Source organism: Schistocerca gregaria, chromosome 5, assembly GCF_023897955.1.
Source record: "Schistocerca gregaria isolate iqSchGreg1 chromosome 5, iqSchGreg1.2, whole genome shotgun sequence".
NCBI classification, from domain to species: Eukaryota; Metazoa; Arthropoda; class Insecta; order Orthoptera; family Acrididae; genus Schistocerca; species Schistocerca gregaria.
This window is the reverse complement of record NC_064924.1, coordinates 514,227,319-514,241,486: the sequence shown is the minus strand read 5'-3', so window position 1 is coordinate 514,241,486 and position 14,168 is coordinate 514,227,319. Positions and strand designations below refer to the sequence as shown.

At 42.2% G+C, this 14,168-nt stretch overlaps 1 protein-coding gene across 1 annotated transcript in view; it reads left to right on the top strand.

The window, feature by feature from the left end:
• LOC126272047 (uncharacterized) overlaps positions 1 to 11,138 on the top strand; it is a 76,716-nt gene extending 65,578 nt beyond the window's left edge. Inside the window, exon 3 of the mRNA XM_049974562.1 lies at positions 10,484 to 11,138. Coding sequence (XP_049830519.1) covers positions 10,484 to 10,594 — 111 coding nt within the window. The 3' untranslated portion in view covers positions 10,595 to 11,138. The remainder of the gene's footprint in view (positions 1 to 10,483) is intronic.
• The last annotated feature ends 3,030 nt before the right edge of the window (positions 11,139 to 14,168 follow it).

Sequence of the window (14,168 nt, the reverse complement as noted above, 5' to 3'; positions counted from 1 at the left end):
CTTGGTAAAACTGTCTGAGTTGCTTTTTCATTTGACATATCATTTATAACTGTAATTTTAATGTAATAAATATTATGCAGCGTTAAAACCCCGATATTCGTTTATGTTGTTGTTGTTGTGGTCTTCAGTCCTGAGACTCGTTTGATGCAGCTCTCCTGTGCAAGCTTCTTCATCTCCCAGTACCTACTGCAACCTACATCCTTCTGAATCTGCTTAGTGTATTCATCTCTTGGTCTCCCTCTAAGATTTTTACCCTCCACGCTGCCCTCCAATACTAAATTGGTGATTCCTTGATGCCTCAGAACTTGTCCTACCAACCGATCCCTTCTTCTAGTCAAGTTGTGCCACAAACTCCTCTTCTTCCCAATCCTATTCAATACTTCCTCGTTAGTAATGTGATCTACCCATCTAATCTTCAGCATTCTTCTGTAGCACCACATTTCAAAAGCTTCTATTCTCTTCTTGTCCAAACTATTTATCGGCCATGTTACACTTCCATACATGGCTACACTCCATACAAATACTTTCAGAAATGACTTCCTGACACTTAAATCTAATCCCTCAGCATCACCCGACTTCATTCGACTACATTCCATTATCCTCGTTTTGCTTCTGTTGATGTTCGTCTTATATCCTCCTTTCAAGACACTGTCCATTCCGTTCAACTGCTCTTCCAAGTCCTTTGCTGTCTCTGACAGAATTACGATGTCATCGGCGAACCTCGAAGTTTTTATTTCTTCTCCATGGATTTTAATACCTACTCCGAATTTTTCTTTTGTTTCCTTCACTGCTTGCTCAATATAGAGATTGAATAACATCGGGGAGAGGCTACAACCCTGTCTCACTCCCTTCCCAACCACTGCTTCCCTTTCATGTCTTTCGACACTTATAACTGCCATCTCGTTTTTGTACAAATTGTAAATAGCCTTACGCTCCCTGTATTTTACCCCTGCCACCTTCAGAACTTGAAAGAGAGTATTCCAGTCAACGTTGTCAAAAGCTTTCTCTAAGTCTACAAATGGTAGAAACGTAGGTTTGCCCTCCCTTAATCTAGCTTCTAAGATAAGTCGTAGGGTCAGTATTGCCTCACGTGTTCCAACATTTCTACGGAATCCAAACTGATCTTCCCTGAGGTCGGCTTCTATCAGTTTTCCATTCGTCTGTACAGAATTTGCGTTAGTATTTTGCAGCTGTGACTTATTAAACTGATAGTTCGGTAATTTTCACATTTTTTAACACCTGCTTTCTTTGGGATTGGAATTATATTCTTCTTGAAGTCTGAGGTTATTTCGCCTGTCTCATACATCTTGCTCACCAGATGGTAGAGTTTTGTCAGGACTGACTCTCCCAAGACCATCAGTAGTTCCAATGGAATGTTGTCTACTCCGGGGGCCTTGTTTCGACTCAGGTCTTTCAGTGCTCTGTCAAACTCTTCACGCAGTATCGCATCTCCCATTTCATCTTCATCTACATCCTCTTCCATTTCCATAATATTGTCCTCAAGTACATCGCCCTTGTATAGACCCTCTATATACTCCTTCCACCTTTCTGCTTTCCCTTCTTTGCTTAGAACTGGCTTTCCATCTGAGCCCTTGATGTTCATACAAGTGGTTCTCCTATCTCCAAAGGTCTCTTTAATTTTCCTGTAGGCAGTATCTATCTTACCCCTAGTGAGATAAGCCTCTACATCCTTACATTTGTCCTCTAGCCATCTCCGCTTGTCCATTTTCCACTTCCTGTCGATCTTATTTTTGAGACGTCTATATTGCTTTTTGTCTGCTTCATTTGCTGCATTTTTATATTTTCCCCTTTCATCAATTAAATTCAATATTACTTCTGTTACCCAAGTATTTCTACTAGCCCTCGTCTTTTTACCTACTTGATCCTCTGCTGCCTTCACTACTTCATCCCTCAAAGCTACCCATTATTCTTCTACTGTATTTCTTTCCCCCATTCCTGTCAATTGCTCCCTTATGCTCTCCCTGAAACTATGTACAACCTCTGTTTCTTTTAGTTTATCCAGGTCCCATCTCCTTAAATTCCCACCTTTTTGCAGTTTCTTCAGTTTTAATCTACAGTTCATAACGAATAGATTGTGGTCAGAGTCCACATCTGCCCCTGGAAATGTCTTGCAATTTAAAACCTGGTTCCTAAATCTCTGTCTTACCATTTCTCCCTTTTCCTACTACCGAATTCCAGTCACCCATGACTATTAAATTTTCGTCACAGTTCACTATCTGAATAATTTCTTTTATTTGATCATACATTTCTTCAATTTCTTCGTCATCTGCAGAGCTAGTTGGCATATAAACTTGTATTACTGTAATAGGTGTGGGATTCGTATCTATCTTGGCCACAATAATGCGTTCACTATGCTGTTTGTAATAGCTTACCCACATTCCTATTTTCCTATTCATTATTAAACCTACTCCTGCATTACCCCTGTTTGATTTTGTGTTTATAATCCTGTAGTCACCTGACCAGAAGTCTTGTTCCTCCTGCCACCAAAGTTCACTAATTCCCACTATATCTAACTTTAACCTATTCATTTCCCTTTTTAAATTTTCTAACCTACCTGCCCGATTAAGGGATCTGACATTCCACGCTCCAATCCGTAGAACGCCAGTTTTCTTTCTCCTGATAACGACATCCTCTTCAGTAGTCCCCACCCAGTGATCCGAATGGGAGACTATTTTACCTCCGGAATATTTTACCGAAGAGGACGCCATCATCAGTTAATCATACAGTAAAGCTGCATGCCCTCGGGAAAACTTACGACCGTAGTTTCCCCTTGCTTTCAGCTGTTCGCAGTACCAGCACAGCAAGGCCGTTTTGGTTATTGTTACAAGGCCAGATCAATCAATCACCCAGACTGTTGCCCCTGCAACTACTGAAAAGGCTGCTGCCCCTCTTCAGGAGCCACACGTTTGTCTGGCCTCTCAACAGATACCCCTCTGTTGTGGTTGCACCTACGGTACGGCTATCTGTATCGCTGAGGCACACAAGCCTCCCAACCAACGGCAAGGTCCATGGTTCATGGGGGCAGGATTCGCTTATAAACACCCTGTATTTCTATTGTTACTGTTTAAATGTGTAATAGTACTCTCTCGTTTTATGGCGACTGAAAGCCTCCGCGATAGATTTGAGTGAGTCCTAATTAAATTTCCATTTGACGCCTCTAATTTCTTTAGCCGTTGATCGTCTAGCACTGTGTAATTCATCCCTGGAACTTTCAGTTTCCTTTGTTAGTCACTTAACCAAGTTTTATGCCTGCGTAAAACTGCCGTATCGCATTCATCATCGCACCAAGCATGTTTCTTCCGTTTCTGTAAGGGAGCAACTTCTTCAGTGAAAGCTTTAATCCATTGACAATTGCTCCTAGACTGTCACCTAAGGATATTCAAGATCTCCGGTAATATACCGGATTATTTTTAATCGATTGACGTTTTAGACATCTAGGAATATATCGGACTATGAATAATGTAGCTACGCTCATAAGTTCTCTATCAAACTTTTGAGGTTTGTTTTTCCTTTTATATGTCAGTTTGATGTTTGACATGTAGTGGCCTGAATCAGTATCGATGCCACAGATACTCCGCACGGTCTCAGTGGACTCCAAACTACACTCCTGGAAATGGAAAAAAGAACACATTGACACCGGTGTGTCAGATCCACCATACTTGCTCCGGACACTGCGAGAGGGCTGTACAAGCAACGATCACACGCACGGCACAGCAGACACACCAGGAACCGCGGTGTTGGCCGTCGAATGGCGCTAGCTGCGCAGCATTTGTGCACCGCCGCCGTAAGTGTCAGCCAGTTTGCCGTGGCATACGGAGCTCCATCGCAGTCTTTAACACTGGTAGCATGCCGCGACAGCGTGGACGTGAACCGTATGTGCAGTTGACGGACTTTGGGCGAGGGCGTATAGTGGGCATGCGGGAGGACGGGTGGACGTACCGCCGAATTGCTCAACACGTGGGGCGTGAGGTCTCCACAGTACATCGATGTTGTCTCCAGTGGTCGGCGGAAGATGCACGTGCCCGTCGACCTGGGACCGGACCGCAGCGACGCACGGATGCACGCCAAGACCGTAGGATCCTACGCAGTGCCGTAGGGGACCGCACCGCCACTTCCCAGCAAATTAGGGACACTGTTGCTCCTGGGGTATCGGCGAGGACCATTCGCAACCGTCTCCATGAAGCTGGGCTACGGTCCCGCACACCGTTAGGCCGTCTTCCGCTCACGCCCCAACATCGTGCAGCCCGCCTCCAGTGGTGTCGCGACAGGCGTGAATGGAGGGACGAATGGAGACGTGTCGTCTTCAGCGATGAAAGTCGCTTCTGCCTTGGTGCCAATGATGGTCGTATGCGTGTTTGGCGCCATGCAGGTGAGCGCCACAATCAGGACTGCATACGACCGAGGCACACAGGGCCATCACCCGGCATCATGGTGTGGGGAGCGATCTCCTACACTGGCCGTACACCTCTGGTGATCGTCGAGGGGACACTGAATAGTGCACGGTACATCCAAACCGTCATTGAACCCATCGTTCTACCATTCCTAGACCGGCAAGAGAAATTGCTGTTCCAACAGGACAATGCACGTCCGCATGTATCCCGTGCCACCCAACGTGCTCTAGAAGGTGTAAGTCAACTACCCTGGCCAGCAAGATCTCCGGATCTGTCCCCCATTGAGCATGTTTGGGACTGGATGAAGCGTCGTCTCACGCGGTCTGCACGTCCAGCACGAACGCTGGTCCAACTGAGGCGCCAGGTGGAAATGGCATGGCAAGCCGTTCCACAGGACTACATCCAGCATCTCTACGATCGTCTCCATGGGAGAATAGCAGCCTGCATTGCTGCGAAAGGTGGATATACACTGTACTAGTGCCGACATTGTGCATGCTCTGTTGCCTGTGTCTATGTGCCTGTAGTTCTGTCAGTGTGATCATGTGATGCATCTGACCCCAGGAATGTGTCAATAAAGTTTCCCCTTCCTGGGACAATGAATTCACGGTGTTCTTATTTATATTTCCAGGAGTGTAGAACTGACTGACTGCCTGACCCCTACTCTCTCACCGTTAGCGGCGCTAGACAACAGATTTTGCCTGTCATCGATTTGTGCGAGGCAAAAATGTGTATATCGTTGCGTGAGGTATAACCCTACCACCACTATTGTAATTTAGTATGCTTTTACCTAAATAACACAAAACCCTGTCTTCTATCTTGCCACGTATACTATACCCCAACAGAAGAAATGGTCCTGTCACATGAAAAGCCATATATAACCCTCTTACTAAAATTTAGTTTAGTTTCCAAATTAAGTACACTATGGGAGGGTAGCTCCGTTAATAGGAAAAGCCATCCAATAGAGCTACCCTTTTTTCAGAATTTGACCGTGTGTTGTGTCTAATGAATAAGTAAATCAGCCTACTCACTTCTTTTCGTAAGATCTTACCCAGCTGTTAGATAGAAACGCAGTATGAATAATATTATACTGCAGCTAGGACAACTCAGTTACAAGTTAATATAGTAGTTTAAAACATGATCAAATGGCCGTCAGCCTAGTCAGACAATGAAACAGTGAAGTATTGGAAAAGCAGAAGTATGACTTCCTTGCTACTGTTTAATTTGGTTCTCCAAATAAATATCACTCCACTGAAACAATGTTGGACTACACCCTTATACATTACATTTTAAAAGAGAAAAGGCCCAGTAGATAACTTCAAGGAAGCTACAAAAATTTGGTCAGTGGGGATCTTTAGAAACCCATAACCAACAAACTTAAACACTACAGTACTTAGATACTAAAGCACACACTTTTTATACAGAACATGCCACTTCAAGAAAAACTCTTTCTTACTTTCAAAAACTATTACTCTCTGCACTAATTATATATAGTCATTTAACAGATTCTAGCAACTTGACTTCACTCTGTTTGAATTTTACGTAAGCAAATTTTTACCATAGTACTTTGCATAGTTAAGAAAACTTTTTTCTTTTTTTTTTTTTATTACTTACAGCCGGCCGGGGTAGCCGTGTGGTTCTAGGCGCTACAGTCTGGAACCGCGGGACCGCTAGGGTCGCAGATTCGAATCTTGCCTCGGGCATGGATGTGTGTGTTGTGCTTAGGTTAGTTAGGTTTAAGTAGTTCTAAGTCCTAGGGGACTGATGACCTTAGAAGTTAAGTCCCATAGTGCTCAGAGCCATTTTATTATGCACACAAAAACAGTTTAAACGGTGCCTCTTTATATTAACTTGGCACTTCATATGTCTGTAAAACAGGATACTGGGATTAATCAAACTCCAGGAAGGAACCCTATACAGTTGTATGATTAGGATGAAATAACAGGATGAAGTTCAAGAATGATTATTAAAACACAGTTTAAATTAGTGGTTCACGCTGTACAAAAGTAAAAAGTACAAAAAAATTTTATCTTGTGGCTGAAGGCTTGAGAGTGGTGAACAATTATAACGGCTACAGTCCCACAATACAGCGTGCAAGTATCTTGCGTATGGGCTAAATTTATTTCCTTGAATCGTTCGATTTTACATACAGTAGCCGAACAACTCGCAGCTGTTCCGTAAGCTGTTTGCAGTCTTCGTCCGAGGTATTTTTGTGCAAATTTGCAGGCAAAGCTTCTCCTGCTCCACAAAGGTGTTGCCTCCATCACTGCCGCTCACAGACTGTGTGACTTACTGCCCGCGCTTGCTCTAGCTAGCGCGCCAATTCGCCCTTGCCACCTCTTCCACTCCTCAGAGCCACTTTCGTTTCACACAAAAGCACACTGGCTTGTACATAACATCTATTTCTTACATAGTTCCTAAGCGTGACCATATCTTAAACTGTCAAATTTACATCAACATGAACAATGTTTACACACAAATATTTTAAATACAAAATGTCATTAGAAAATTATTTAACGCAATAAACAATTTACATAGTATTTTTCATACATTATTCACATACAAAGCAAAGGATTTCAGACTCCAGTACAGCACACTTTACTTTACATCTACGAAACTATAGTACCAACATGCGAATATTTAAAAAAAAAATTATAAAAATTTAAATGAAACATAAACAAATAATGTTATAAAGGGAATGCTGACTCTTTGCAACTCTCAAATAAAAGTCAATTTTCTCGACAAAAAGTCTATGAAAACTTGCACCAAAAATCGAAATTAAAATATATCGCAAAAATCTTACGTACTACAGGAAAAAACGAAGATTCAGAAGTAAAAAAAAAAAGGTATAATGCAAGTGTATGGCATCACCGTAGAGTGGGCCTTTTTTTCACCGATGTCGAAATACTCTCATTTTGACGAAATTATATCGATTAACAGGCTTCTGCTAAGCAGTCGAAGCATTTTTTGCACGTTTGGATTTATTTTTTGAATCCTTTCTATCCGTATAAATACGTTGATTTGTCATTTTCAAGCCTCACATTTTACTTCATATAAAAAACAAACGAAATGAGAAGTTAAAAGCAGACGCGAGGTAAGCATGTGGTTTCAGACTGTTCACCATAAAGGAGTCATCGAATTATGTTGCGAATACAAATCTTGTTGAGAAATGTATTTTAGTTGTTCTTGAGTTTCTCCCGGCGTATTTGATAATCAAAATATCCACGGGTGTACTGCCGGTCTATAGTGTCCAACGGGCACAATATTTCGGCGATCAAACATGTCGCTATCATCAGGTGAACTGACGGACTGAGCTCCTGTGAACGTGCCGGCACGGAGATCCGTACGCTATGGCTGCTCAGTTCCCCCTGAGCAGCCATAGCGTACGGATCTCCGTGCCGGCACGTTCACAGGAGCTCAGTCCGTCAGTTCACCTGACGATGGCGACATGTTTGATCGCCGAAATATTGTGCCCGTTGGACACTATAGACCGGCAGTACACCCGTGGATATTTTGATTAGTATTTTGGTTGCTACTAATGTTCCCAGTAATACTATCCGAAACTAACAGGACTTCTGTTCCGTCTGTAACTATTGTAATATTACACAGATTGCATTCTAGCACTTGGATGCGCCAGACCCCAATGCGGTAAGTCACGGTTTTTACATATTTTAACATTTATGGCAGACTTCATATGAATGAATCTTAAAAGTAGACTCTCTAAACAACATTATAACCAAATTTAAAATTAGGGTAAAAAAATTCTGTACTGGTCAATCCCTTCAACCCTTCTTGACCTGAATTTTTTTCTGCAGGAAATATAATTTTTCTTTATGCGGTGATGCTCTTAGCTGGCTTTTAATGATTTTAGATACAAGATTTATACAAAAATATGTACTCATTTTCCTAACATACTTTGTACACTTGGCTTCATTTTATGGACTAAAATAACGAATTACGAAATATTCTTTACTGTAACGAAAAGTAAAGTGATCTTTCAATAATTTCCATGCAAAATAACAACAGCGATATTCAGTTATGCAGTGGAATATGTGAGCTAACATCCCAAAGATATTCGGGCTCACATTCCCCTTCATCGAAATGTCTTGGCTCAAACTCGTCTAGGTGCTGAACAACTCGTGTCGCATTAGACTCCCTAAATTAGACGCCTGTGATCCTTTGGTTAAATTGTCTGGCTGATGGCAAGTTTGCGAAATACAAAGTTAATATAACGTATAACAACAGTAATTATAATATCGGGAGCTAAATTAACGACCCATAAATGATGTAGGGCACTCAGTTGTTATTTGGTTAGGATAATGTTTATTCAGAGAGCAAACTAATAGCGAAAGTGGTCGTATTTAGAGTTTGTTACACTCAAGCGCATATTCATTTGACACAGTTCGATCATTCACAAAGCCATCGTGAATTGCAAGTTCGATATTCCACCTCATTAACTATGCGAAAAGTTGGAGTTCACAGCAGGCGCGCGTCTGCTCACCGCCCAGTCCAGCGATACCACACAACGCGAAATTTTCCAAGTCGTTCCACTTCCTAGCTGCCTAAAGACCGACCGTTCGCTTTCGCGTCTCCGCCAGCACTGTATCCTTGGTGTCTCCAGCCGAACTGTCCTCTTCCGCGTCTGCATCCGAACTGAACCCTTTGGTGTCTCTAGCCGAACTGTCCTCTTTGGTGTCTAGACCAGAACTGCCCTCTGTCCATCTCCGACCGCGTTTCCCTCGCGCCGAACATTTTCGCTCAATTGACTAGTGCAGTTCCCTTTCCAGAAGCCGCCCATCTGCTTGGCTACAGCTTATTCTACATTACTTTACATTTTAACATATTTAAATAATCAAAGCTTGACCACTTTCACGTTCTAAATAAAGTAACAATAATATCCATTACATAATAAACGTTAAATTATTTTACATAAAATCAATACAATACAATTTGCTTCTTAACTTTGAATGTCACGGCCAGTACCTTTGCATCAATGTGCTTTCTGTTAAATAAATAAGGAACAAAGGTAAATATTATGAACTAAACTTTACAACAAATATTTTATTACCTAAATGATTCAATAAGATTCTCTATTCGTCCAGCGTGTTTTGTGTGGAGGAAATGATGATCTGATGCTTAACTGAAAATACTAATAATTTTAATTTAATATATCTTTTAACCAAATGAAGTAACAGAATTGATATTTACAACATTTGTCATTTTAATGATGCGTTTTTATATGAAATGTCGATCGTTGAGATCGACTAAAGTGTTCAGATTTTAGCATTCACGTCTTTGTTACAAAACTTGAATTTCACTTTAAACTAAATCCTAAACTATTATAGATATGATCAATATTCAAGTTTTATTGGGATCACCATGAAAATTTATGAAGGATAGTAGATTAAAATTACTGTGTCTTGATTCCCTGCACTACTACAGAATTAATAAATGTTTCTCTTTACGGCCAATCTTAGGTCCACCATATGTAGCATGCAACGTCTCCTTGGCCATGAAAGCCTTTGCTGGGTTTCCCTATGACGTAGGTTCTCGTCTGTCTCACGCGCACACTACAGAGCTTCGCCCTCAATAAACAATAGGCGCCTGTGAGTTTCCCCATCTCGTGGTGAATCTGCGCCGTTTGTGGCATCCGGTCCTGAACGGCAGGGTTCGTTTCAAAATTCCTGAAGGCTGACTCTTTCGGCCATATACTTAAATGAGAGCGAAATGCTCGTTAACTCACAAATATAGCGAACCAACCACATCCGTGAATTCTGGTGGTCGCGATTTGCTGCGCACTGCTACATTGATTTACTGATGTTTTCATCGCAATCAGTTGGGGACGTGTGCATGATGAAAAGGTTGAAAATTCACACATGTGTATCTCAGGTTTCCACTGGGGAAAAATACTTTTGTTGCTGCTAAGACACTGTAAAAGTAAATGTAAACAATTGTAGCCAGAGGGGCTGACAGGGTTAAGAGATACAGAAGTAACTCTTGAGTGTACGTAAGATAAGCGAGACAGGACCACTAATGTTTGGGTCCCATATCAATGACTTGTTTATTGTCCACAGCTCCGCCTGCAGCAGCAGCTGGCGAGGGACGCAGCGCTGGTCGCCCCCTCCACCCCCGCCGCCTCCGCCGCCCACGCGGCACCACTTCATGACAACTCGGTGTACGGCTGACGTCAGAGGGCCGTGCAGCAGCCATCCCCGGTGCCACTGCCTCGATATACTCCATTGTCAGCAGCTTCCACCTCTCCAGGCGGTCGTGGCGCTGTGTAAAGCAGTGGTGCAAGTGAAACTATGACGTTCCGTAACTCCTCATCTTCTGCACGGGCTAATTTTACAAAGGAAACCAGATTTCCAGCCATATGGCCATGACGTGCATTCCGCTATTAAAAAAGTGTTATAAAATTCCACATTTCCCGCTTCATGCCACAGCATCGATCCTCGCCGTCGCATTGTCTTACAACATTTTATATCCTAGAACCTCGACCACACAGTCCGCTGTCCCACCTCTTAAACACGAACATTGCATCCATACCTTAAAATCTTAACACTCTCATTCCTTGCACATCCTTTTCTATAGCATCTTCACCGCCCTCCCACCTACCAACAGTATCACCAGCCGAAAATGAATCTTTCATAAAATTTCTCCCACTCCATTACGCCGTCTGGTACAGCAGCCGTTTGTAGAATATTTGAATAAAATCAGTGCCGCATGCAACTTAATATTTTATTAACAACGTGTGTCGCCTTCGTGGAACACCTTCAGATTATCAGTAAAAATAGCAAAATAAGAAAAAAAATTAGAGTACTGCCCTAGCTTGCACGGTTTTATATGTGAATAATAAGTTGTCACTGACCTTAAAATTTTCCTTTTGCGACATTTTAACCTGTACGAGACTGCAGAACGTGTGGAACAAGACGAACCCGCAGAGACCCAGTCGAAAACAACTAAAATAATATAGTGTATCTGCGGGATAGAATGCTAAATAAGTAATCACATTGACCGAAACAACATATGTTAGTAAAGTCGTACAAGCAGGCCAGAATGGTACAGGGGTAGGATCACACTCACAAAGAATATTACGCATTTAAACATGATGCAGAGTGCTGCCACCAGCATCTCGTGGTCGTCCGGTAGCGTTCTCGCTTCCCACGCCCGGGTTCCCGGGTTCGATTCCCGGCGGGGTCAGGGATTTTCTCTGCCTCGTGATGGCTGGGTGTTGTGTGCTGTCCTTAGGTTAGCTAGGTTTAAGTAGTTCTAAGTTCTAGGAGACTGATGACCGTAGATGTTAAGTCCCATAGTGCTCAGAGCCATTTGAACCATTTTTTTAGAGTGCTGCTGCCGTACTTCACGGCAGGAGCGTCAAGCGCATACAAAGGCGAGCAATGAAATGAGGGTTGCGTAGAATGTCTACGGAGGAGGTGGCGCTCAAATTACTTATGTGGCAGATGGGATATTTAATGCTTACAAAAAAGATCTGAAAATGGTTGATTCACTATAATGAAATTAAGCGGTTACAATTACTCAGAACACAGTCGCCCATTAAAAAAAAAATTTAACCACTCCAAGTAGATGAAATAGCATCAGTCGTAACTAAATAAAACCGTAAGATAACCACCACGAATGTACGCCCTGACAAATGGGGATAAAAAAATGCATAAAACAGCAGTCCCGATCCGACTTTAAAAGTATAATGTCTAGGAATGAATCATTTGGGGGGGGGGGGGAGGAGGGTGGTTGTGTGTGGGGGGGGGGGAGGGGGAGGAACTAAGTGGAACCGAAATGGAACCTAATAGACAAGCGTATTCCAATTTAATAAAAAATTTAAAAACTGACATCACTGAATCGTAATAGCTTTGGTTGCTACTAGTGGGCTGATTGTTCAGCAATTGTTCGTCGTCCGCACACGTGTGTTTAAGGATTTCCAACTCTTCCAACAAGTCAAGCGTTTTGCCTTTCCGAGCACGATATAACATGCAGAGATCATCAGGCGTCGGTGGTTGCTGCCCTGCTGCCCCATTCTAAACTTTCTTCCAGTTTGACCAATATAGAATATACGGCAGACATTGCATTCCGTATGAGTTCTGAACTTTATTATGCGGTGGAAAACCTACACCGATGTCAGTATTTTTGAATAACTTAGCTAACTAATACTATAGTTTCCGCATAAACGGAAAGTTTACGTATCTCTGTGGTGGCGACAAAAGATTAGATTGCGTGTTGTTCCTGTTACCCGATAATTTTCGTTTATGTAGTCTATCTATTATAACCATTAGTAGCTCCAGTCAAATTTAAGTTTTCAGGCCTTTTTATTTACAGATTAGGTGCTGAGGGAAACTTTTGTGATATACCTGAACCAGGAGTAGGAAATTCCTATATAAAGTCGTGTGCATAAATTATGTGTTTGACATCACTTACCGCCGCCCTACCTGCTTGACCAAAGTCCTCTAAACCCTTCCCGCTTTATAGAAGGTCATACAATATTTCAGAACAAGTTGTAACGTTTCTTCATCATCATTATCGCCACATACCTCATCGAGTACCACCAACAACACTCAGTGAGAAGCATCAGTGTCACCAGAAGCAGTAAAATATCCAGCATCATCCTCCTTTTATCAATATTTCACCAAAAAATCATTCATATGTATATTGTTAATCACTATAATAAGCTTCATAAGTTTTTAACAGTAAAATTGCTGACAGAACACTTGTCTGTAAATTGAAACACAAATAAAAAGATTAAAAATAAGTCATATTATCACTGTCATTTAATCGAGTCCTTCATGATTCACGTAGTTTTACCAATAGGTTAAGTCGGTACAATTTTTCTAGCCTTGAGTGCGTAATTTTCACGGAGCGTAAATAGCAGCGCCCTACCTTGCGTGACATGGTGTTATTCCAGATCCGTGTGGAATCCACGCGGCGGGCTGTACATTTTAGGCGGTTTCCCACACTTGTATAGGCTAAAGGTGTCTGGCCTCTAAATTCCGCCTCAGAGAATACGGTACGCAAACAGTTAAAATACAGTAACTCACTGACAGACGACCCAGGCAACTTCCCTCCCTTCAGTTGCCATAATGACTGTGGCATAAAGGCAGGCATTCGTCCACAGAAATTGAATAATAAACTAAAATCTACCAAATACTGTACTGAAAAAACGGACTCCGCTCTAGACGGGATAAACGCTAGGTAAAAGATGGACATTCGTCACGCTATGTTCCGGACAAATTTTACGCCTGAATCGAGACTGGAAATTACCACATAAAGTCGTGTGCGTAAATTATGTGTCTGGCAGCATAAAAGAAACGGAGACGATTGAGAAATGTTTAGTTTTTTCATAATAACCGAAAGCTAGAAAGAAGTGGCGCAGTATTAGAAACATGTATAATTAAAAGCATATACCAAATGAACTCAAAATATGGGTATTTTGCAATGCACTGTATACAACTGCAGAACAGTTAACAGTTTCTGTTTTCATTTACACTTGTGGATTTGTTCCACCAAGCAACAACGGAAGCCACTACTAAAAATACAAAAGCCTGTGAAAACGCAGACGTTCAAAAATGGTTCAAATGGCTCTGAGCACTATGAGACTTAACACCTACGGTCATCAGTCCCCTAGAACTTAGAACTACTTAAACCTAACTAACCTAAGGACATCACACAACACCCAGTCATCACGAGGCAGAGAGAATCCCTGACCCTGCCGGGAATCGAACCCGGGCGCGGGAAGCGAGAACGCTACAG